The sequence below is a fragment of the Pseudozyma hubeiensis genome (genome assembly GCF_000403515.1).
Source record: "Pseudozyma hubeiensis SY62 DNA, scaffold: PHS22, whole genome shotgun sequence".
In the NCBI taxonomy this organism is placed as follows: Eukaryota; Fungi; Basidiomycota; class Ustilaginomycetes; order Ustilaginales; family Ustilaginaceae; genus Pseudozyma; species Pseudozyma hubeiensis.
In genome coordinates, this window is record NW_012133804.1 from 248,442 (window position 1) to 272,172 (window position 23,731).

The window sequence follows — 23,731 nt, forward strand, 5'->3', positions numbered from 1 at the left end:
GTTGCACTCTCCTATCGGATCAGTATGACTCCCGACACGTGGACGACTTTTAAGCCGAAGCAGCGGGAGCGGCAGCAGGCTTGTTCTTCTTCTTTGTCTGACGGACAGCGGTGGAGAGGAGCGCCTTGATCTTGTCATCGGTGACCTGCTTAGCTGGCTTGACGTTGTCCTCGTTGGCCCAAGTCGGGGCGGGGGTGATCCTGATAGCGCCCTTTGCGTTGACGGCAACGGTGAAGAAGACCTGGGCGGTGATGGCCTTCTTGTCGCTGTCTTCGAGCACGTGGAAGGGGGTCAAGAGACCGTGCTTTGCGCACTCCTGAACACCGATCCTGGCCCTCCTGACATCCTCTAGGCTCTTCAAGTTGAATGGGAAGCTGGCGGCTTTCTTCTGGATCTCCGAGAGCACCTTGCGCGAGGTTTGGAGTTTCAAGAGGTAGGTGTTGTTGGTTTTGCGGTAGATGGTGGTCTTGCTGTCGTCGGAGCGGGTCTTGCCTTCGGCGGAGGTAGTGACGGAGATGTCGACGCCGTAGATCTCGTCCTCTTCGAGCTTGATGGTGTCGGGACGCGAGCCGGGTTCAGCGTTGAGGACGATCTTCTTCTTGGCATCGATCTCGTTCTTGTTGAACTGGTTGGTTTGCATTCCCTCGACGGCTTTGCAGTCGAACTGCTTAATGGCGGCTTCGATCTCTTTGCTAACTTCGGTGTTGAGGACGCCAGGCTTCATGACTCGGATAGCGACGTCGGCGGCGACGAGAGCCGCCTTGATGACATCGGCGGTACGACCCTCGACCGGGCTCGACTTGTCGGCTCCAACGACGAATGTCTCGGCGGTGATGGCGGGCAAGCCATCGATGTAAGCTCCGAGCTGAACCTTGACGACGTCGCCCTTCTTGAGGGTGATCTGCTCCTCATCCGTGGGCAAGGGAGAGTAGTTGCAGACCACGTTGTTCAACGAAAGAGTGGTGGGGAATGCAATACCCTTGGCGATGCTCTTTCCCTTGTATACAGCCGAGGTCTCCTCCTCGAGAACCTTGTCACCAACGTTGCAGAGCTCGAGAACGGTCTTTCCCTCGGCAGCGGCAGCGATGACGGCCTTGATCGCCTTGGCAGAGATCTCTCCGGCCACCTTGTACTTGGGAAGGATGCTGTCGTTGAAGCTCTCGGGCTTTTCAGCGGCCGCAGCAGCAGCAGCGGGCTTTGTGTTCGACATGTTGGAAAGTATGTGGATTCGCTTGTGAAGGGGGTTGGTGATAGATGGTATTCGGAAACCAGGATCTGCACCTTGACCGACGATGGCAAGACAATCTTGGAATGTCACAAGGGCTGCAAGCAATTCTAGAATGCGCACATTGCACAGACTAAGATTTCTTCTCGCATGGCCACGGCTGCTGCTGCAAATCCTTGGGAAGGGAGCCAAGAAGAATTTGTCGCAGCAAATTTTACCGTCCGACAAAAAAAGAGCATGGAAATCTTCCCGCACCGTGTGTCTCATGGTCATAAGACAACTAGGCTTGGCCTCAAACAAACGTAGCTCGTCCTTCCTCCTTCAGCACTGCGTGGACGATGCCTCTGTGCGCCTTCTGAATCGAATCGGCGAGGAAAAGCGCAGTTAGATTTGCACACCAGGACGACTGCTGAATCAGGACAGTCTGGCTGCCGAGGCTGCAGTGCAGATCACGTCGATCACGAAATCTATTAGATCCTATACAACGTTTATATATACTACAGCCGCGTCACTGTACATCAAGCTTCGTTAGCGTAGTTGGATTATCGCATCCGTCTAATACACGGTGCACTCGGTTTACTGAGTCCAAAATATTACATCAACGGAAGGTCACTGGTTCGAGCCCAGTACGGAGCATTCCTTTTTGCCTTATTTCACAGGCATCTCTTTTGCCATTTAGAAACGCTCAGGATGAGAGGAGACGACATACAACGACGACAGTGACTATGAACAACGTACTGTAATTGCGTTTCAATGCAACGAAGAAGTATACAGGCATTTTGTCGAGATAGAGCAGCGGTATCCCTTCAAACCCTCGACACCTTGAGCGGCAGACCGCCCTGCGGCTTCATGGTGATCAACGTATCCATGATCGGACTCTGATCCTTGGACACGGGTTCGAACTTGAAGTTGGACACCAGGATGCAGATGACCGCCTTCATCTCGAGGTAGCTCATCGTGCGACCGATGCAAGCGTGCGCACCGGCGATGAAGGTGATCATGCTGAAGGTTCGATCGTACTTGTCCGGCAGGTTGAACCAGCGTTCCGGCTTGAACGCGTCGGCGTCGTCACCCCACACGGTGGGATCCATGTTGATGGCTCGGTTCGAGATGGGTAGGAGCGTGTTTTTGGGGATGTAAATGCCGTCGATGTACGAAGCCTTGGTTGAGATGCGAACGGTGCGTGGAACAGGTGGTGTCACGCGCATCGATTCGTTGATCACGGCATCCAGATAGGCGAGGCCTTTGATGGCGGAGTAAGGCGGTCGATCGTCCTGGTCCATCAACTCTTTGCATTCCTTGCGCAGCTTGTCCTGGATGTCTTGGTGCGTGGCGAGGTTCCACAACGTCCACGATACACCGGAAGCAGTCGTCTCGTGTCCCGCGCCCAGGAACGTCAGCACCTGCGTGATCATATCGCGCTCAGCCTGCTTGAGGCTCTTGGGCTTGCCATCGTTCTCAGAGAGGTAGTTTTCCTCGATGATGTCGATGATGGCTTTGAACTTTCCGCTTTCAGCCGCGCGCTCGCCCGAGTTGAGCTGCTTGTAGAGGATCTCCTTGGACACATTCTTGATGCGGTGCATACCGTTGAGCAGCTGGAAAAACGTCTGTGCGACCGATCCGGGTTTGCATCGCTTGTAAAACCATTCCCAGCTGTATGTGTCTGATGCCCAGTCCAAGACCGTATCGCCGAATGGCAGATTGAGCACAAGGTTGAGTCGAGCCTGATTTCTGCCGTTCTGCATACTGGTCACCGCATGGTAGGCGGAAGCCAGCTCGTTGGTGGGGTTGTTGACCGAATCGGCATCGTAGCCGAACGCAGTGAGGCAGATGATGTCGAGCAGAGCCTTGTTGACCCATTTGTCACAGTCGATGACCGCAGAATTCTCGGCGGACTCGTCGACCTTCTTCTTGAGGACGTCGACCAAAGGGTAGATCTTGGCGTAGTAGACGGGGAATTGCTCGATCAGGTTGGTAAGCGAGAAGGCAGGGTTCATGGTCTTTCGCATCTTGCGGTGCGTGTCGCCTTCCACGGTCAACAGACCGTAACCTGCAATGAGGCCGAGCAACTTCCACGCAATCGCGGGCTTGGGATAGCTGTACGGGTCCTCGACCAGGATCTGACGCAACGCCTTGGGACGCTGAAAGTGGATCGCCTCGCGGCCGAACAGGAAAGTGCTGCGGTAGACGCCGTCCTTGCCATACTTGCGCGACCAGCCCATCTCTGCGCCCGCACCGGGCTTGCCTACGAACTCGTCCATGTTGCCGATGAAGGGTTTGGGTTTCGGGCCCGGCAAATGTCGCAGCGGCGAAATGTAGTAGTGATAGATGGTTGTATTGTAAAGCATCTTGCCGAGCGAGTATGTGATGAACGAGCCGAGGAGCAGCACCACGGTACCGACTGCCAGGGCGACATAGCCGACAAGGGTGGTGGGCTTGTGACTCTGTGCAGTGGCAGCGAGCTTGCCTAGCACAGAGTCGCTCATGAGCGAGGAGCTTGACAGCTTATATTGCATCGCTGTGGATTTGCGCCGAGCAGAACGAGGATAATAAGGAGGAGCCCGTTCGCGATCCTAGAGGTGAGGCCGAATTTCCGCCGGTTATGAGAGGGAGATATGGCCGGGTTGCTAGTGATGGTGGCGGAGAAGGTCGAGAAGGAAGCGATAGGAGCGTCGCATCATCGCCAGTGCTGTTTAAGAGGGTCCAAGCAGCACAGGACAATAGCGTGAGAAGCATTGCGAGTGGGGTTGAACGGGCGGTAACCTGTCAAGATCGTTCGTGAAAGACGGCGGCGTATGTGGAGAAGATGCAGAGAGGCGTAGCAGAATGACATGTTGCTGCGCCTTGCTTTTTCTTTTCTTTTCTTTTTTCTTGTTTTTTTCTCCTTTCTTTCTGGGCCATGCCGAAACAGCCTAGGCATTCAAGCAGTGTAGATCAGACAAACGTAGATCCTCCAAATCCTCTCTCGCAGCCATCAACGTCTCAATCATCGTCGCCATGCTTTCATAGAGACGGCTGAGGAGGACGACTGATGTCTGTACTTGTGAAAGTTGACCATGGTTCAACAATACAGACCTCATCATCAGGTGTAAGGCTGTGGAAAAATGCTGCATCGTATTTTTTCAGCTGCCAAATCAGGCTGCTTGCTTTTGCGAGCAAGTCAAGCGTCAGTGAGCGTGACGGGTCACCACCAAGCATTTCACTGCAGGTCTCGCAAGTCTTTGTGACTCCCTTATTTGCCGTTGATCCCCGCATTCCTTCACAACAGAAATGCGGAGAGACAATGCCGGGCGAGCAGACAGTGCCGGATCGAGGTACGTGTCGGAGGTCCGCTACTATGCTCTCCGCGGAGGTTGACTTCAAAGTGCGGGGGAGGAGAGTTTACCGCACATCACACACTCATCCCTCCGTGCCACTGTTCTCAGCTTTGTCTTACCGGACGACCTCTTCTCATTGGTCGTGCAGGACCTGCCTTGACGACGAAAGTGTGCATCGATGAAGCGATCAACGGCACCGATCCCAACCCCACCGATGTGCACGCAGTCTCTGGCACTTGATTCGGACTCATGACAGCAAAGGAAACGTTGGATGTCTGTCACGAACCGCAAACAATGAGGCCTCCGAAGACTCGATTGGAAACGCCGAAAATATGTGCCAAAATAATGCCAGTGAGGCACAGCAAAAAAGGGGTCCGAAAAAGAGGCGTTCATAAGGTTGCACTCCGCGCGCCCGCTTTGTTCTGTTCATCTTCACCATACAACACACTGCCGCTCGTTAGGCAAACGCGCCGTGTAGACTTTCGGTTTAAGAGGATATCTTGCATTTGCGAACGAGACCCGAGAGACATGAAAACCGAGTACGAAAACGAGAGACCAAACAGTAGAAAATTTTGTAGTGGTATGATACAATGAGCGACAGCCGAACGCAGCACTGGCCGGATCCGCACTGCTGCTCGGACGCAGCTGCTAGCTCGAAGAAAGCAGGCGAACGGGGCGCGCTCTGTGGACAGACGATATTTTCAGCCTTTGGGATGGGTCAAAGAACCAAGAGACTACTCGCCTGGTGGCATGGCAGCGAAGCCAGTAGCGGAGCTGCTGTGCCACGTGTGCCGCCACTCAAGAGAGCGCGAACCTGTACGCCTCCGCTGGGTCATCTGTGCAGATCCTTCTCGCTTGCCGTTCCATCCGGCGGATCGGTGACGCAGGCTGCGACGCGATGTGCGCAATGCACGAGCTGCTGCAAGGACCGAAAACCAAGGCCGTCTGAGCCTTTTCCTGTGATGATGCGTGGCGCCCTGCTGTGGAGATTGTGATTGATCGGTGTCAGTGATCGGTGCCAATGGCAGCGTCAGGTGCAGAGGATCGTTGCGATGTACTTTTCCGACGGAGTAAGGACTGAAACAGACATCCTCTCTGGTTGTGAACGAGGACGGAGGTCCGATAGAGAGCGCGCCAGAAGGACAAGGCAGAGGTTTGTGGTGGAATCGTCTGCAGGAACGAATCCTGTACGGATCCCATGGATTCTTGCGTTCGAGAGATGCGGTAGTGGGAAGCGCAAGACGAGGAAAGGTGAGGGCGCTCGGACGGGCCGGTGGGAAGTGTGCGTTCTCAGAAACGACCGAAAAGGCGGTGCGGAGCATGGCGGCTAGAGCCAAATGCTGGCCGCTGGTTCCAGCGCTGACTGCTTAGTCCTGCATGGCATCGTCTGCGTTGACAACGTGCTCTTCTCGTCCAAGCGAGCTCGCCTCTTTGCCAGGGCTCGAGCCGGCTCCGCTGATGGGGAAAGCGCTGACCTGAGGATGAGAGGTGAGACCTCCCGCGCCGGGGACGTTGACGGGACCTGACTGAGGACCGCCCTGCTGACCGGGCAAAGAGCCTGGAGGCGATACAGCGGTTGCGCCCGGAGAAGTGACGGTCGAGGCGTGCGGGATCATCTCTGGGTTGGGGATCGCGGTGCCGACCGACTGTTGCGGCGCCTTGCCGGCTTTCGAGAGGGCATAGTCGCCCGAGTCGAAGTACTTGCGCTCCTTAAGCTTGTTCTGAAGGAGATCTTTCTTGGGGAGCTTGCCGTAGAGTCGGAAGAGCTTTTGCTCCTCTTCGTTCAACGACGAGATGTCGATCTTGTTGCGCTGGGCGGGAAGCATGTTGCGTTGTGAAGCGGTGAGGGAGAAATGATGTTGCTCTCGTAGGCTCGGATCCGATGTCTTGATTCAGCTTTTACCAGTAAGGGAAGGATGCTGAGCCAGCGGGAAGAAACAGAGAGAGGAACAGCTGCTCGGAAAAAGGTCCGGGGAAGGCGAGGAGGTGGTCTGTAACGAAGGTGAAAGGCAGGCTGCTGTCACCGGCGATGGCAGCTCTTCTGTTCGATACTGATGATGGTTCTGGTGAAAGATGATGTGGATGGTAGTGTAGGATGCTGTTGAGTTGGAAGAGGAAGTAGTGCAAAGACGGACGAGAGATTGACTGACTGTTGCGATTGCAACACAGAGCGGCTGCCGTTTTTTGAGTTCTTGGCCGTCTCAGGGTTCACCCACGCCGACCCGTTCAGCCAGGAAAAAAAAGAGCTAAGCCGCACGCTTTCCAAGCAACGGCACCTTGCAAGAGCTGCACCCGAACGACCGTGTGACTTTACAGAAGCGTCGGCACGCTCAAACCATTGGCAACTGGCACGCTGCTTTTCCTACGCTGCCCGCTGTCCGCTGGCCACGGCCCACTGCCCGTTGCCCTCGCAGGAAGAGGCCAGCTGAGGATAAGGAATCGCCTCACTAACAGCAGTCTTGCCCAGCCTGCCAAGGCGAACAAAGCGGAGAGACATATTGCAAGCCACCGCAATTTAGACCACCTGACATGTTTCCGGATCTGTTGCTGTGGTTTCCAATTTGGTACACCCTCAGACCTGGGAACGCAGGCGAGCAAAGCCAGTCGAGATGTCACCGAGCTAAGCGCACGGACTCACAAATTCGAAATGTATTTGTTTTGAATAAATACATTCGCAAGTCAATACGTTCCTGCGACCGAGTTTGTAAGTGTCATTCTTGCACGTCGATACAAAAAGGGCACGCTAGCAGCGCGCGGCTTTCTCGAGAGCAAGCCGGGCGCGGTGAGAGAGAGAGAGACAGTGTAGCCAGCCTGAATTCAACAGCATGCTGCTCGGAGGCTATGACTTCACAGGCCTCTTTCACGGCCGCCAAATGACGAACGTGCCACGAGCAAACTTGCAGTGCGGCCTAACACTCGACCAAATGTCTTTTCGCTTCTTCCGTGATCACCGCCCGGTCTCGACACGCAGACAGGCAGATGGATATGACGCTGAGCAGGTTGTAGGCTGGAATGTGATGACTGCCTTCCTGGATCTTCGGCGCGTTCCGCTCAAGCACACTACTTCACGGCTGATACGGTAAGGAGGACACAACGAGCGCAGGGAGGCTACAGCCCTTCTGGCTGCGACCTCGCTCGCTCGCGTCTTCGTGTCATCGAACGCTCATGTCTGCGAGAGCGACCGGAGATGATGGAAGACCCGCAGAAGGAGACAGAAGCACGCTTGTCCAAATTGACACAGCTTACTGCGCTGTTGTTGCCCGTTCAGCCCGGCGCGTGTTTGGTTGTGAGTGTGTGGTTGGACTGGCCGCATTGTCGTTCCCTTGTTGCTTTCTTCTCTATATGGGACCGCCTGATCCGTTCGCGGCCGAAAGAGCCCATCCACAGCGCGAAAGAGCCGATTCCAACCAGGCCATCCAATTTGTTGGTATTTTCGTCGCACGGCCAGTCAGCGTCGCAAAACCAACACACACACGATTTCCGCGACGGAACGAGTGTCGGCGGGCGCTCCACCCAACAGAGGCGATCCTCCACCAATTTCCCGACATCCAATCTTGCTTTTGGTCCACCACCTCCCCTAACTGTGTCGCATCACCTTCCCGTCGTCGATCGATCCGCAATACTGTACGTACAATTTGCCTCACATCTCACTCACTGTCGATCAGAATACTCCGCTTCGACACCGTGTCGACACTTTCAGATCCGCGAACGGCTCGACTGGCGTTGCGCGTCCATCAACGGTGCCATCGTCGGATCTCACCGACCGCGTCTACTCGTCTCATTGCCGCAAGGGACTGTCAGACTAACTTGACCTTCTCCTCTTTCCTGTTCCTGCAGCAAAAATGGCTCCCGTTGTCGTCTCTCAGCCCGTTCCTCCTTCCTGGAAGGACCTTGGCAAGGCCGCCGGTGACCTTCTGTCCAAGGACTACCCCATCCACGGCAACTCGCTCGAGGTCAAGACCAAGACCCCCAACGGCGTCACCTTCCGCGTTCTCGGTATCCGTGACTCCAAGTCGCAGGCCATCAACGGCGACCTCGAGGCCAAGTGGGAGGACCGCAAGAACGGCGTCACCTTCACCCAGGCCTGGTCCACCGCCAACGTTCTCCGCAACCACATTGAGCTCGAGAACCACATCGCCAAGGGCCTCAAGCTTGAGCTCGTCTCCACCCTCGTCCCCGAGAAGCAGACCAAGAACGCCCTCTTCGCTTCCACCTACAAGCAGCCCGGCCTGCACACCCGCCAGCACCTCGACCTCTTCAAGGGTCCCACCTTCACTGCCGACGCCGTCCTCGGCCGTGATGGCTTCCTCGCCGGTGCTGAGGCCAGCTACGACGTCAAGGCTGGCAAGCTGAGCCGCTACAACCTCGGTGCTGGCTTCCACGCCCCCGACTACGCCGTCACCTTCCACGGTCTCGGCAACCTTTCCACCTACTCGGCCAGCTACTACCACCGCGTCAACGCCGACACCGAGGCCGGTGCCCGCGCCACCTACGACTCCAAGAGCCCCAACTCGAACGTCAACCTCGAGGTCGGTACCAAGACCTACCTCGACAATGCCGCTTTCGTCAAGGCCAAGATCAACAACGCCGGTATCCTCTGCCTCGGCTACACCCAGGCTCTGCGCCCCGGTGTCAAGGCCTCGTTCGGCCTTGCTCTCGACACCGTCAAGCTCAGCGACTCGAACGCCTCCGCTAACGCCCACAAGCTCGGTGCCTCGGTCACCTTCGAGGCTTAAGCGTGTCCAGACGTTGAGCTGTCGAGAGTCCATCGAGCCTTGTCTTTCACTAATGCTTTTCTCTCGGCGTTATGGAACCTTTCTCGTCTCATGGGACTGCAGGATTCCACGACATCCTGCAATCTTCTTGCACAACAATGTACTATCCGCGACTGCGTGACAAAGTAAAACATCACTCTAGCCTCACGACGCCTGACCGATTGCACTGGGCCATAGCCGAAGGACCTGATGCGTTGTCGCCGTTTCCGCAGCGATCTACCACACAGTGTCATCTGCTCGTGTTGGTACAAACAGCGACAATGTACGCCTTAGACTATACTGACTTGACCCGATCTCACGGGATCGCTGTTGCCTCGTGAGAGCGAATCTGATGCCGCCCGATTCGAACCTTGACAGGGCGTCAAGGAGGGGCAGCGACCGTCGAGTGTTGAAGCACACGTACGACCACAATAGCGTGCTTCAGTACAAGGTTCAGGAACGCAGATACTGCGCGGACTTTTGTTGAGTGCCACGAGGCTTGGAGTGAATCAGTGACCTAGCGTACATGACGATGCTGCCTGCGGAGGTGCGGCTGCTCTGCCGCAAGAAACTCCGCACAAGGCAGCCAAAATTGAGCGCGTCGAAACACTTCGTCGTCACTCTCAGGCGAGTTGGGGGAGGAGATTCGATCCCAAGCGGAGTTGAACACGATCGTATGTGGCTTCTTTAAGGCAAAGCAGCTGGAGCCTGCCGTGGGTAAATACCTGAGCATCTGCGGCTGGACCTTGTAGCGCAAGAAGAGGGCGCGCTCGTGGGCGAACGATGTGTGCAACGCGATGTCAGGCGCACTCGTCCCGCTCGGTCTTTGCCGAAGGCGTCGTCACAAAATGCTGGTCGTTTGTGATGCAAAGGCTTAGCTGAAGTTCAGGGAGCAAAAGCTCACTATTTGCATCCTGTTGCATGATCCAGTAGGAACAACTCTGAATAAGCGACCGAAGCAGCATATGCGGGCAAGCGAGGCCGCGTGATTCCACCGCTTCGGTTTCTTGAATGTGCAAATGCTGCCTGCACAATGCATCAGATCAAGGAGCCGCAGTCGACGACGGACAAAGTACCATGTACAAGGGCGTCCCCATCGAAGCATCAAATTGGGATTTCGAACTCACATCAAATCTCTCCGCCTCGCCTAGATAACTCAGCGGATCAGCAGCCAAGGAGCGAGTCCACAGGTGCATTGCGTCCGTCGCTCCGGCAGCACGAGGCAAATCGAAGGAGGTTTCGAGAGATCGGCAGCAACAACACACGGTCGGTTCGCGTTCTGCCCAGTTGGGGTGCGGGGTCTAGATCTTGCATCTAAATCCAAGCTCGCGAGTCCAGCAGAGACGGATCGATGCAAGGCATTTGGTGAGAGAGGTAGGGGGAGCGCAGAAATTTCCTTTCGCCCTCGTGGCCTTGTCTGGTTTCCTTACGCGTCATAGGCTGTTTGCCTGCTGACTGACGGTGTGAGCTCAAGTTCTTTTTTTTCTTCTTTCTTTTGTATTGTATCGTGGGATGGGATCGTCACCAGCGGTGAAAGGCCAGTCTGCATAATCATCGGGCTCAGCTGAATTGATGGGATTGTCGACTGTCGACATCTTCTGAGCACGTATTGACTGTTCTATCGGCCAGGATACACTACCACGCCAGGACAGGCTTGTGGGCCATCGTCCATTCGACAGGAAGGGGTGAAGCAGCAGACGACGCAGACGAGAGGAAAAAAAGCGGAGAGTAAGAACGGAGACACACAGTAATCCTGCATGATTGAAGGAAAACAAAGTTCCATCAAGGGGGAGCCGAGGGAAAAACCACAAGTGAGGGAACGCGCTGTGCTTCTTGTCGCCGAATCGGATGACGGAAGTGACGCAGTACAGACCGAAAAGTGCGATTTTTGTCTGCCTGAGCGCCCCAACTAAGACTTCGGCTGTGCCGATGAAGGGGCTGATCAAGCCATGCGTCTAAAATTGACGCCGCGTCGAGAACACTCTCTGAGTCGCATCCCACACGCTTCGCTCTCTACCGAGATCACGGCGCCATTTTTTCCGTTGGGTCAAGTCAAGTCACCGTGTGACCACACCTGTCCCTTTGTGACCCTCCATCATCATCATCCGCAAACACACCGGCTCTAGCCCACCTTCGCCGACTGGATAGCGCTCACAAGCTCGCACACACATTCTCTCGGATATCTACCACTTATACAGGATCGATCGCCAGCTCATCTCGAATTCACAGAGCCTCGTTACCGCGATACGTCAAGCAGAAGCGGAATCATCTTGGAGCAACCTGGATCGAATCTTTGACCCCAGACACTTGCTCTGCGAACTGCAATCTGGGCCAGAAACTCGAGCAGACCCCGGCTGTACATAGGCGAAGGATCGCTCTCACAAGGGATCACGAATCGGCACTCCTTCGTATTCTTCCATCTCACCACAACGTATTCATAGAAAGCCATCATGTCGAGTGAAGCGGTAAGTACGATCGACGTTTGCGACGCAAAGAATCCCGCTGCACCATGCATACACCTCAGTCCGGCAACGGCAAGGAGCTCGGCTGGTTTGGGACAATGCCGACAGGAGTTCGATCTTCGGGACGAGCCGATCCTAGCATTTAGACGCTGTCCCGGCAAGCACATCCTACGCCTTGCGGTAGCGTCGCAACATGCGGAGTCAAAATAGAGTTCATCGGGACAATGCCGAGTTGCGATGCGAATTGCACGCCTCGCGTTGCGCCTCGTTTCGGGACACCTGTGACCAAGCCGCAGGAACAGCAGAAGGCAGCACCTCAAGTTGTCTATGCGCCCCGACCTCTTCCCACACGCCTCGATGCTGCGCTTTTTCCACGCTCGACCACCCCTTTCCTCATTTTCATCTCAATCTTATACTGACCCTATCCAACCCTTTCGCTATCCTTCTTTCATCTCCGCCACCGCTCTCTTCGCTTCCTCCCTCCCTCTCTCTCTCTCTCTCTCGACGGATTTTCGTGACTCCGCGTCCTCTTTCACGCTCTCGACGCACGATCCCGAACCACGCGACCCGCGCTCGTCACATCGGCAACCTCCTCGGCATGTCGGTGCCGATCGCCTCTCTTCCGACCGTGCCGGCGTCCTTCCGCTGCAACCACGGCTTCAACCTCAAACAGGGCGCCGATGCAGCCAGCGGCTCAGCAGGCGACCTGTCGCCTTCGATCATTGACATGGACATCTTCTCGCAACTCCTCGAGATGGATGACGAAGATGATCGCGAATTCTCCAAAAGCATCGTTCAGAACTACTTTGACCAGGCCATCACCACCTTCAAAGAGATGGATGTTGCGCTAAGCACCAAGAACCTCACAGACTTGTCCACCCTCGGCCACTTCCTCAAAGGTTCTTCCGCCGCGGTGGGCGTCATCAAGGTGCGCGACAGCTGCGAGTGCATGCAGCACTACGGCAAGTGCCACGGCGAGGATGGTGTCAGCGACCTGACCGAGGAGGAGGCGTTGGAGAAGTTGACCGTCACTCTGAGGGATGTCAAGGTGCAGTACAGGGAGGCGGCTAAGGCGCTGAGGGCGTTCTACGATGAGGAGGTGGACGCAGGAGAGGAAGAGGAGGTGGACGATGCACCGCAAGACGCAGAAGCAGAGGCGGAGGAAGAGGTCCAGGCAGGTGCGCACAAGGAGGCATCGTCACAAGAGGCAGCAGCACCAGCCACTACAACCGCTGCTGCTTAACCGAAACGTCATCGTTCACAATACGCTCGCCAGAGTCTCAACCCAATCTACCAAGCACCGAGCTCCCGCTGCAAAAACTTTCCATGCGATTCGTTTGCTCCCATCGCATCCTCTAGCCGCTCGACTCTAGCTCGCGGACCAACATACACTCCATCCTGGCTTAATCCCCTTTTGTCCTCGTTACTACAGCTTGTCTGCTCACTTGTTATTCAGTGCTTCACTAGTGCTTTCCCTCGTCGTAAGAGGGACGAGTTGTTGTTCGTGTTTTCTGGGTGAGAATCTGAGCAGGTTGATGGAGCAAATTTCACGGCAGAGTGGTTGAAAGGAGACAGTGTGAACGAATCCTGCACGCAGTACTCACGTCTCCGAATCACAATCGAGCATCGAAGGTCGGGGGATGACAGTTGCCATTGCAGACATGTGATTGCTTAGCCTTGCTTACGACCATCCAGGTTTGGCAACCGTCCCCAGCGGAATTTTGGGTGGTAGAGGTGGTGGAGCGGCACCACGACCGATCGCAGCTTTTTCGTCGTCATCGTCGTCGTCGTCGTAGAGCGAGTTATATCTCGGTGCCCACTGATCTGCGCTCGATCTGAAAATGTGTCCTCCACCTCCTCCTGCTCGAGAGTAATCTGAAGTGGGACGAACAAAGTTGCTGTTCTGGTTGACGACAGCCGAAACAGCCCCAGGAGGAGCGATCGATGACGTCGCCGCAGCACCTGACAAACGTGATGATCCGGTTTGCGTTTCTCTCGCATTCTGATCCATGGCATCGCGTGCAGCGTAGTACGCCGCCAGTTGCGCTTTCTCACTCCCGCCCACCGTCTGACCACCGTTCAGCTTGCCGTTCGCTTTGGCCTCGGCTTTGGCCTGTTTCCTGGCATAGTGCGAAGCCAACCTCTCCTTCTCCTCTGCACTCTGCTGCTCTGCTTCCGTCAGATACGATTGGACGCCCGTGTTGATCGTCGGCGTCGCAGTTCGCGTTGATGAGGCTGCGGTATTGGCAGGTTGACGGGGCGCAACAGGGTGCGTAGCAGATGCTACTTCCGGTGCACGTATTGCATCGATCGACGGTCCGTTTGCGTGAGGAGCCTGAGCGGTGGAATTGGACGAGGATGGTTGCTGAAGATGTTGACTAACCGCATCTCGTGCTTCGTAGTATCTTCGGAGTTGTTCCTTTTCGCTGACGGCCGGAACGACTGGCGCGGCCGAAGGTCCACTGGGAGAGGACCCCGCGCCAACAGCAGCAGCAGCAGGACCACTATAGCCCGACGCGGCGGGATTGCCGTTCGCGACGGTGACGCCTTGCGGGCTCCTAGACCATGATCCTGGAACATCCACCGCAGCGCCGCTGCTGATGGATGCGGCGTGCTGATGACCAGACAACGGCTGCGACGAGCTACTCGGCCCTGTGACGGTCGCGATCGACCCTTCGCCACGCTGATAGGCATCTGCCTCGGCTTTTGCGCGTTCGTACAGCTGCCGCTTCTCTTCCTCGGCAGTCATGTATGAAGGATACGGTGCAGCGCGGCCCGAGACCACAGCACTGTTCACGCTCGTCTGAAGGGCCGGGGACCTGCTCGCAGCAGGCGTGTTGGAGCTTCCTGCACTGCTATCAGCGGGGAAAGCGACACCGCCCTGGTAAGAGCCCTGGTATCTCTCCGCTTCGGCTCGCGCGCGTTCGAACAGCCTCATCTTTTCAGCCTCTGCCGAAAGTGGTGGTGCACCTGCAGCGCCAGGTGCTGAAGCATCCGAAGGAGGCTCGCTGGAGGAGGCCAGGTTGAACATGCTGTAAGGCCTACCCGCATTCGTCTTTGCTGGTGGAGCGGGCGATGCTGTGCCTTGATGCAGCGCGCGTCGCTCATCAGCACGGCGTTGGTTGCGTTCCGCCTGCTGTCGGGCGCGCTCGTAGAGACGTTGCTTTTCGGCCTCCGCCGATGTCACAGCAGCGTTCGAATCTACGCCTTGCAAACGCGACGGCGGCACTGCCGATGGCAGCTGCGTCGGCACAGCTTGGTGAACAGGCTCCGGTCGAACATACCTCGTAGTACCCAAATCTGCTGAGCCCGTACCACGGAACGCCGATTGCTCGTTGTGCGGACTTCTGCCATCGACGGGAGAAGCAGTATACCGCGGATCGGCAGGGCTGGCGGTGCCTGAGCCGTAGCGAACCCCTTGTGGGTGGACGAGGCTTCCAGCGGAAGCAGCAGCGTCCAGATACGAGTGCCTTCTTACATCGGGTTGGGAGGAAAACGGCATCTGTTGTTGGTAAGGAGATCGTTGGGGAAAGGTTGGATGCGCATGGCCATCTTCGCTACTCTCAGCGATTGGTGTCACTGTGCCGCTGTGACCGTGGTAGGAAGAGGGAGGCATGAGCACCGGGTCGATCGCCGTACCCAACACCATAGCGCTCTGCGGGCGGTTCGTCGAGTGGAAGAGGGCGCGCGTCTCTTCTGGGGCCAACTCTCGACCCTCGTAGATGCTTGGTGGACCCGCAAAAGCCGGACGAGGAGCCTCGCCCGACCCAAAGGGCTGTGCAGAGCCGTACTGACCCCAAGAAAACACCTGACCGGGCACACCGCGGCCGGCCATACCGGGACCGCTGATGGCGGTGCCTTGAGTCATGACGGTATCGCGTCGACGCAAGTCGCCGCCAGCATAACCGGGATAACTTGCTCGGCCACCAGAATAGGTAGAGCCACCGAAAGAGATGGATCGTGCAATGGCTGGCTCCTGCTGATTCGAGGCGGAAGGAGGTATCGTTGCGACCTCGTCTGGATAGTAGTCTGTGCCCTCGGCGGGTGCAGAGAGGCCGGGTACCCAGCCGATGCGGGGCATGAGACCCTCAGAGGCCGCTCTGGCAAAGTTGGAAATGGTGAGAGGCAGATGATCGATGATGATGGGCTTCTTGGCGGTCTCCACTTGGACGCGTAAGGTGTACGAGACTTCGATGTGCTTTGCGGTCTGAATCGTCATGAGGCTGTGTGTGCGCGGAATCTGGCAGGCGAGATCAAAGGTATGGGTGTCGCCTTTATACACCTTCTTGCCGAAGCTTTTGCTCTTGGTGGAAAGAGTCTCGGTCTTCTGGGACGCAGCCTTGTTGGAACTGAACGTCTTCTTGGCGCCGCCCTTGAAGGTAATGGTTTCGCGAATGGAGAACGAGATGCTCTTGATCTTGATGGGCGCGACGCGATCCGAAATCAAGATGACGCGGACACCGACATTATCGCCCGGACCGTAGCAGCTTCGCTCTCGCATCACTTTGACCCTGATGTCGTCTTGAAGGGCCTCGTGATCGTCCGGGGCCGAGTAGATGGGCCAAGTGGAGTGCAGCTCGTGCTTGTCGAGCCACAGCGGATGCGTATTTTGGATGATGGAGCTTGTGGTTTCCTTCTTGAGGAGACCCTTTTTGCTTCTCACGCAGAGCGAGGTGACGAGCTCGTAGCCGATGCCCGCATTCTTCTCGAGCTTTGCGCTCGGAGGTAGACCCTCGGGGATGGTGACCTGGAAGGGGAAGTCGGCGGTCTGGAGAAGCTCCCACCCCTTTTCCGAGTCGGACTTGTAGGTGTCCTCTTTACCGGCGGACCACACGTCGATGGGACCTCTGCCGATGAGCTCGCCCCAGCTTTCGCCGCCTGGAAGTGTCTCGAGCTTGCGCAGCTCGATGCGCAACCATGCTGCTCTGAGGCCCTTTGTTCCGAGACGGACTTCGACGGTGCCGGCGACATGAGCGGGTGGACGGGCGTTGGAAGCGACGATACCGGGGAAGCCTTGGATAAAGTCGCGATGCGGAGGTGGTCGAAGGTTGAGCTTTGGCTGCGACATGGTCGACTATCGGTGGTTGCGAGCAGCCCCCGAGTGACCGCTCCTCAAGCAACGGTGGTGTGGGTGCCCTCCCTATTGAACGGGACGAGAAGGACGCTTCTCGACCCAATTTGGCGTCGAAAGAAGCGGTGATAGGCTCGCGATGGATGGCGTGCGTATCGAAAGCGGTGCCGATGTGATGTTGTTGTGATGGATAGCGGATGGATGAGTGACAGAAGGTTGTGTTGGAGTCGATCGTACAGCGTTGCCCACGCCTAATGTGGAGAGACGCTGCGAAAACAGCGTGCTCGCCTCGGGCGGTGCAGTCTGCAGAGAGACCCTGAATTCGGAAGCTCGATGCGAGATTTTGCCTATTTCCCTGTGTCGCTGCCCGAACTCAAGCCTAAGCGAGGTCACTGCCAAAAGCACCTGAATTATGCGGTCATCACATTCGCGACCAACGTTGCTCCGCACAGCCTCACATCGCGCCCATATCATGTAGTGACTTTGCAAAGGAAACGACCGCGGGACGTTGCACAACTGCTTGCTAACAACTCCGCAAGAGGACAAGACTCAGCACGATCAGCACTGATGACTTTGGACCTGATCGAGCCCAGCTCACTCCCAGCCCTCGGCGTCGCGATAATCCAAGCTCCTCTCCAATCGGTCGTTATCCGCCATGAGCTGAGTGATGAGAAAGTCGGCGAAATCCACCTTGGCCCAGTAGCTCATGTGAGCCGTCATGAGCTCAGTGTACTGATTGATGGTGCTGAGCAGGCTGTAGCCTTCCACGGGCATGCAAAAGTCGATTCGATGCAGAGGATTGAGAGCACGCAGTCGTGCCTCGGCCCGTGCCTTGCGCTTGTCGCTCATCCCCTTCTTCCTCTCTTCGTCAGCCATACGCTCGCGCTCCTCCTTGCGCTTCTCTTCTTCGCGCGCTTTCTCGGCGAGCTTGGACCGCAGACCTTGCACGTCCGGGCGCGCATCTTTGGCTTCGTCTGCTTCTGACACCTCCATGCTTGAGCGGCAAGCGCTCTCGTCACCCGTCTGCTCACCGTCGCCCTTATCAGCCGCTTGAGGCTTGCGCACAGCAGCCGCTGCTCCCGCTCTGCGACTCCACGACCCAAAGAAGCCCTTGGTCCGCTTGGCCGCCCTCCGCTTGGCAGTGCCAGAATTCGAGTCGAAAGCATTGCCGGAGCCGAACGATTGCGAGCCGCCGTCTTCGGCGATATCGTGATTGTCGGCCTCGGGATCGGCGCGCAAAATGCTGCGGATAGCCTTGTTGAGTGGAACCGGCTTGACCATCTTCGCGTACTGCACGTCAACACAAGGGCTTGCGCGCGTCGCCACCGGGTCGTACTGATTCCAGATGTTGTAGAAGCTCGTGACGGCGAGGCAGCCAAACCTGCCTTCGGCGTCGAGCGTCACGCCGGGCTCGTCTCGAACAAAGCGAGAGGAGCGCACCAAACCGCTTCGTGCGATCAGCTGAGCGCGGTGCAGCACAAAGAAGAGGGCGACAGGGGCTCCAACCGCAAAGAAGCTGTGCGTGTTGAACAAAAGGCGTTTGGCTTCCGCCTCTTGCACCTCTTGGCGGCTCAGATCCTTGATGAGGGGCACGCGATCTGGCTGCTGAGACAGCAGATCCGACGAAATGACGGTGCCTAGACTATGGGACACCACGTGCACCCTCCCCTGGTTGGCCTCAAACTCGGGATTACGCCTGACAAAAAGACGATACTGTCGGTTGGCCTGCTGCATCGCCGATCGGATGACGTGCGCCTTGTGCTGTGAAAGGTACATGGGAATGTCCATGAGCACGTCTTTGACCAGCGTGCGCACGATGGGAATGCCATCGTCTCCGAAAATGTGCTCCATCTCGAGCTCGAGACCGTTGTCGTACATCATCGAATCCGGATCCTCGGCATCCGAGTCATGGTCGGCCCACCGCTCATCGTCCTCCCTTTGGTGGAAGCCAGTCTGCCAGAGGACAGGTAGGATCTGGACGCGGCGCTTATCGGCCAACCCGCTGAGCCCGCGTCCGCCGATCTCGCTTGGCGTCTTGGAAGTGTCTATGCGGGTTTGCAAAAGAGCGCGGAACGTGTTGATGGCTAGGGTAAAGTCGAAACTCTTCCACTCACCAGCCAGCCTCTGTCCGATTCCGTGTATGGCAAGCAACAGTTCCGGCGGTCTTTCGCTTTCTGCTTCAGCCTCAGTCCGCTCCTGCTCGTCGTCAAAGGCATCCGGATCGTCCCAGTCGACGGCTGTGCCTTGGGCGTCTTGCGCGCCTGGCTTGTCGTCCGACTCCCTTTCTTCCAGCTCGTGAGACGGTGCTGGAAGATCTTCTTGTAGCCTGCGCTGCGCCTCTTTGAACGACTCGCCGATATCGTCTTGCTGCGAAGGTGTCAGAGCGCCCGCTTCCCGCTGCACGTCAGAGTCGGGTTCCTTGTGCGACGACGAAGAGGAAGCAGCGCCTCCGTCGTTCCAGACACCGAGTCGGGAAGCGACAGACCGCAGCAATTCGTTGGCCGGCGCCGATGTCGACGTCACGCCACCGGCGGCCATCACGGATAGATTGCGGAGAGTGGTTTTGGCTCCGAATTTGGACGGTGAGGCCTCAATGTGGGTTTTGTCGACGTTCAGTGAGGGCTGGGAAGCGCTTGTAGCGAGACCGCGGAGCCCTTCGTGAGCGTTATCTTTACTGGATCCATCGGCGGAGATGTGGACGTCGGTGGTCTCGGCATCATCGACGACCACCGGTCCGGCGCCGTCGTCTTCTTGCAACGCATCTGCCAGCTCTCTCTTCAGTGCTGACGTACCCTCGCCAGATGCTCGGGCTACCGTGGCCTGCTTCTCCATGGCCTGCTTCTCTGACGCGAACGAGCTCCTTTTGGATCGAACACGACGTGCTGTCGATTTCGAGACGTTGGACCCTTGCTTGATGTCTGTCAGCTGAGCTTGCGTCTGATATCCGCGAATCAGTAGCTGTCCTCCGCTGTGTTCGCCGCTCCAGGCGGTGAAGAACTGCTTGGAGAGGCGATTGGAGAACCCCTCTTGATAGAGACGAGCCAGCCTTGGGCCCTGAAATATGACGTAGCTGTCCTTGAGCGTCTTGAGGCTGCATTTGAGCTTTGCCTCTGCCTCGGCACCCAACGATACAGAAGATTTGAGCTCGTCGGTGTAAGAAGGCAGCCACGGACGAAGAGTCTGGAAGTGGGACTCGAGCTCGGCGGCAAGTGCAGTCGAGCAAGGTGATAGCTTGTTGGACTCGAAAAACCAATTGGCGCGTGTGATGCGGAGCGCCGGTCCCTTCCAAAGGACTGGGCTGATGCTGAACTTGGCTAGATCGGCATCGTAGAGTCGATCGGTGCCTACCGCTACCTTGTTGGATACGTCGTCTGCATCGGGATCGGTGGCTTGCCATTCGTCTAGCGAGTCCTTGACTTCACCTGCTTGCACCTTGCCGTCGGTCTCGGGCAGGCTAGGGAGCTCGACGTTGCCGCCATTCTCTTGCGTCCACCTCTTCCAAGCGGATTCGAGATTGCGACTGTCCCTTACGGAGAAGGACGTCCATCCCTTTCCCGAGTCGAGGGTGCGAAGCCATCGTGTGTGTAACAAGGGACCTTCGTCGTCTGCCTGGGCATCGGGATCATCGTCACCTCCAGCTTCGTCAATCTCGTGGATGGTCTTCTCAGGCTGGTCGTCCTGCGTCGAAGACTGCCTCGACTCTTGGTTTTCGGATGACGGCTTGCGCCTGTAGCTCGATCGATTGCGCTTGACGAAGGGGAGCGAGGCTTGGCGAATGAACTCTGCCCTGCGTTGCTTGGAAGTCTGTTCGGAGGGCGCCGACGAGCTCTCGTGCTCATCGTCGCCGGTGCTGTTGACGAGATCCTCCTTCTTGTCCGCCATGCTGCTGGACAATGCTCAAGACACGGAGCTATCAGCCACGACGTGGCGCTTTCTGTTGTCGGAAGGCAGCTTTCGACGATGGGTGGTGGAAAGGCGCAATGAGGCCGACGGCCCACCCGCCTCACAATGTGCTGCTGTTTCACACTAAATCTCGGCTGAGCCTGAGCAGCCTCCACTTCGCGCACACCAGTGGATTGGATCAAGCTTTGTTTGGGCGCCTCGCGAAAGCGACATGAGCTCGCTGTGGGTGCAGGTACACTTGGACCCTGAAAAGGCTGCATAATTTCACTCCTCCCCTTCCTCTTCGCCCGTCACGATGCACAGGCTCTACTGTGAAACCAGCCGTGGCGACCGATGCCGCGTCACGAAGCGGCGCGGAACGATGACTGCGAGCTTCTCGTTGCTGTGCTGGCTCTCTTGAGGCTGCCGCAAGACGAGGAAAGCATGGGCCAAGAAGATGTGGCTGCTGTTGCAGCACAGCGGCGCATCCGAACAACAGCGAAGCGTATAGCGTCGGGCGCGCCAACCGACGAAGCCTCCTCCACTTCAATCACCTCGAACCTCTCGGCCCTGACCCGATTGTGCGATAACAAGTTCTTGACGTACAGCTACGAGAGCATCCCGCTCGTCTGGAGGTCGATCTACATCGGTGCGCAGCTGCTCCAAGCATGCCATGCTCTCACAGCCTTTGACTTGGCTCGCCAAGGTGCCGTTCTGAGTCGATGCATTCGCGATCTGGACTTGGCGCTCATCGTTGCGGGCGCCGGATCCACCGAACAGGGACATCTCTGTCACCAGATAATCGCCTCGCTCCAAGCAAAGCTACTCGAAGTCGACCCCAGCTGCTCAACCCAGACGTTGCGGCGATCTAGCGGCGACCGTCCGCCTCGTAAGCGGTCGAGATGGGCACCGTCCGACGTCTTGAGTCCAACAGCTTGTGACGCGATCCAAGCTACCACGCCGGTTCTGGATTTCGACTTTGAGCACGCGCCCTCTTTCATCGAATTGGCTGCGCCGGATTCTGTTCTTCGTTCCAAGCCTTTTGTAGTCAGGTCGTATGCGCAGGGCTCGGGCTGGCCTGCTGTGCAGCCAGGTCCAGATGGTCCCTCATGGTCGTCGATGCAGCACCTGCTGCGTTCAGCGGGCCCAGCTAGAGTCGTGCCCATCGAAGTGGGAGCGAACTACATTCGCAACGATTGGGGTCAAGATGTCATGCTCTGGAGCGATTTCCTCCGCCAGTGTCGTTGGGGTGACGATGAAGTACCCATCGGTGCAAAAGACGAGCAAGCAGGGTCTGCTGATTGCTCGAATCGACACATGCTCTACATGGCTCAATACGATCTCGCTTCCCAGTTTCCTGCCCTGGAAAGCGACTACGTGCTCCCTGACTACGTCTTCACGTCTCCGCCCCCTCCCAGCGAATGGCCGACCTACAGGCCTCCTTCTACATCCGATGGTGTCATCAACAACCTCTGGATCGGTCCCGCTGGCACCGTCTCTCCTCCGCACTACGACCCGTTCTACAACTGCTTCGTTCAGGTCGTAGGCTACAAGGAAGTTTGGGTGGCACCTCCGTACTGCAAGCCGAGTAAGATCAACCGCACCTCGGAGCAAGCATCGGTGTTTCAGAGCTGCGCAACAGAAACCAACGTCTCTGCGGACACAGATAACAAAGGATCGATAACAGAGTCTCTGATGGCGAACACGGCCAACATCGATGTCTTTGACTCGCACGAAGCGGTGCCAGAATTTGTACGGAGCGCAGCTTACAAAGCCGTCCTCGGGCCTGGTGATCTTCTGTATATGCCGCCGGGTTGGTGGCACTCTCTACGTAGTCTGTCACGGAGCTTCTCCATTTCGACTTGGTTCTGAATAGACCTTGCGTTGCAATATGATTTCTCACCCCTGAGTTCTGTACCCCGACAGAGTGCTGCCGTGTGGGACCAGGCAAAGTATCAGAGTCATTACCCACGTTGACGGTAAAACACGCACAAACATCCTCCAGTGGCGAAGGTGCCTTTGCTGCTGCAATCACCATCATCGATCTACGGGTTTTGCAGCTGCGAAACAGCACGACATTGAGCTCCTAGACTTTGGAAGCCTTGCGCCAGGCTGTTGCCAGCATGTCAGAGAGACGATCGAGACTCATTCGTGCGGGTGCCGGATTGGTGGTTCGTATCATCTCCGCATTGGGCAACACGTGCTCTGAACTAGACAGCCAAACCCGACCAGACACTATGTATTGAATCTCGAGACCCATCGTACCACAAGGGAGCGAGTCGAAATTCGCGTGAACCTGACCAGATTCGTCGACGGTGAGCCTTACCTTTCACAGCGCAACGCCGCCAAGGAAGGGCAGGGTAACGTGAAAGATGCATACAAGGTCGTCACGGCGTCAAAATCAGGTCTTCTTGTGACATTGACCCCGTCTCGCATGATCCGAAAGAGACCGCCTGTTCACATCTTGTGAAACTGCCGATGCTGCCAAGGCCGAATGCGTATTAAACAAATGCTCGGATGCGGCAACCACAGGCTGCGTGAAAGACGTATGGCGAATTCGACGAAGCAAAGCGACATGAATAATGACGCCGTTGCGACATCGGAACGAGTCTAAAGCGATGAACATTGCTTTTGCCGCCAACTTAGCGTGAGCGCGACGACGTGGGGAAGCGAGACCGGATTCAAATCTCAAGCGAAGCGAAACATATTAAGGAGAACGATGGGAAAGCAACTAGCGTCCACGCGGTTCGCTTCCTGCCCTGAAAGGCGAGACACTATGTCGACGACCAAAATAGTCCTTTCTGGCAAACGCTGAATGTGTCCTAATTGAACTCGCCCAACGCCACGGCGACCTTGCTCTTTGCTTGTCGGATGGCAGTCGCCAGTCACACCGTATTCTATGACGCGGAAAATTGCAACTCCGATCGAGTGAGCCTGTCAACCTCGTCCATCTCCTCGTAAGCCCGGGGTCCAGTTGTCAGGCTACAACCTTGCGCTGCCTCTGCGACTCGCAAACACAT

The 23,731-nt window shown here is 56.8% G+C and overlaps 11 protein-coding genes and 1 non-coding gene across 12 annotated transcripts; 5 read left to right on the forward strand and 7 right to left on the reverse strand.

The window, feature by feature from the left end:
* Positions 1–49: 49 nt before the first annotated feature.
* Positions 50–1,498, reverse strand: PHSY_002237 (hypothetical protein; the record flags this gene model as incomplete). Its single annotated transcript, XM_012332861.1, has 1 exon — positions 50–1,498. The coding sequence occupies one exon, from the start codon at positions 1,496–1,498 to the stop codon at positions 50–52; it is 1,449 nt and encodes a 482-aa protein (XP_012188251.1).
* Positions 1,499–1,747: 249 nt separating this feature from the next.
* PHSY_007596 lies at positions 1,748–1,861 on the forward strand. The gene has a single exon. It is a non-coding gene; the product is annotated as a tRNA-Ile (tRNA).
* Positions 1,862–2,031: 170 nt separating this feature from the next.
* On the reverse strand, positions 2,032–3,741 carry PHSY_002238 (hypothetical protein; the record flags this gene model as incomplete). Its single annotated transcript, XM_012332862.1, has 1 exon — positions 2,032–3,741. One exon carries the CDS (start codon positions 3,739–3,741, stop codon positions 2,032–2,034), a length of 1,710 nt encoding a protein of 569 aa, XP_012188252.1.
* Positions 3,742–5,276: 1,535 nt separating this feature from the next.
* On the reverse strand, positions 5,277–5,864 carry PHSY_002239 (hypothetical protein; the record flags this gene model as incomplete). Its single annotated transcript, XM_012332863.1, has 1 exon — positions 5,277–5,864. One exon carries the CDS (start codon positions 5,862–5,864, stop codon positions 5,277–5,279), a length of 588 nt encoding a protein of 195 aa, XP_012188253.1.
* A 45-nt stretch (positions 5,865–5,909) lies between these two features.
* PHSY_002240 (hypothetical protein) lies at positions 5,910–6,368 on the reverse strand (the record flags this gene model as incomplete). Its single annotated transcript, XM_012332864.1, has 1 exon — positions 5,910–6,368. The coding sequence occupies one exon, from the start codon at positions 6,366–6,368 to the stop codon at positions 5,910–5,912; it is 459 nt and encodes a 152-aa protein (XP_012188254.1).
* Positions 6,369–7,415: 1,047 nt separating this feature from the next.
* On the forward strand, positions 7,416–8,348 carry PHSY_002241 (hypothetical protein; the record flags this gene model as incomplete). Its single annotated transcript, XM_012332865.1, has 2 exons — positions 7,416–7,621; positions 8,243–8,348. The coding sequence occupies 2 exons, from the start codon at positions 7,416–7,418 to the stop codon at positions 8,346–8,348; spliced, it is 312 nt and encodes a 103-aa protein (XP_012188255.1).
* Positions 8,349–8,384: 36 nt separating this feature from the next.
* On the forward strand, positions 8,385–9,278 carry PHSY_002242 (outer mitochondrial membrane protein; the record flags this gene model as incomplete). The annotated part of the gene is made up of 1 exon (XM_012332866.1): positions 8,385–9,278. The coding sequence occupies one exon, from the start codon at positions 8,385–8,387 to the stop codon at positions 9,276–9,278; it is 894 nt and encodes a 297-aa protein (XP_012188256.1).
* Positions 9,279–11,951: 2,673 nt separating this feature from the next.
* Positions 11,952–13,001, forward strand: PHSY_002243 (phosphotransmitter protein; the record flags this gene model as incomplete). Its single annotated transcript, XM_012332867.1, has 1 exon — positions 11,952–13,001. The coding sequence occupies one exon, from the start codon at positions 11,952–11,954 to the stop codon at positions 12,999–13,001; it is 1,050 nt and encodes a 349-aa protein (XP_012188257.1).
* Positions 13,002–13,439: 438 nt separating this feature from the next.
* On the reverse strand, positions 13,440–16,826 carry PHSY_002244 (hypothetical protein; the record flags this gene model as incomplete). Its single annotated transcript, XM_012332868.1, has 1 exon — positions 13,440–16,826. One exon carries the CDS (start codon positions 16,824–16,826, stop codon positions 13,440–13,442), a length of 3,387 nt encoding a protein of 1,128 aa, XP_012188258.1.
* Positions 16,827–17,423: 597 nt separating this feature from the next.
* On the reverse strand, positions 17,424–20,711 carry PHSY_002245 (hypothetical protein; the record flags this gene model as incomplete). Its single annotated transcript, XM_012332869.1, has 1 exon — positions 17,424–20,711. The coding sequence occupies one exon, from the start codon at positions 20,709–20,711 to the stop codon at positions 17,424–17,426; it is 3,288 nt and encodes a 1,095-aa protein (XP_012188259.1).
* A 354-nt stretch (positions 20,712–21,065) lies between these two features.
* PHSY_002246 (predicted hydroxylase) lies at positions 21,066–22,801 on the forward strand (the record flags this gene model as incomplete). The annotated part of the gene is made up of 2 exons (XM_012332870.1): positions 21,066–22,524; positions 22,638–22,801. The coding sequence occupies 2 exons, from the start codon at positions 21,066–21,068 to the stop codon at positions 22,799–22,801; spliced, it is 1,623 nt and encodes a 540-aa protein (XP_012188260.1).
* Positions 22,802–23,112: 311 nt separating this feature from the next.
* Positions 23,113–23,337, reverse strand: PHSY_002247 (efflux transporter; the record flags this gene model as incomplete). Its single annotated transcript, XM_012332871.1, has 1 exon — positions 23,113–23,337. One exon carries the CDS (start codon positions 23,335–23,337, stop codon positions 23,113–23,115), a length of 225 nt encoding a protein of 74 aa, XP_012188261.1.
* Positions 23,338–23,731: the final 394 nt, after the last annotated feature.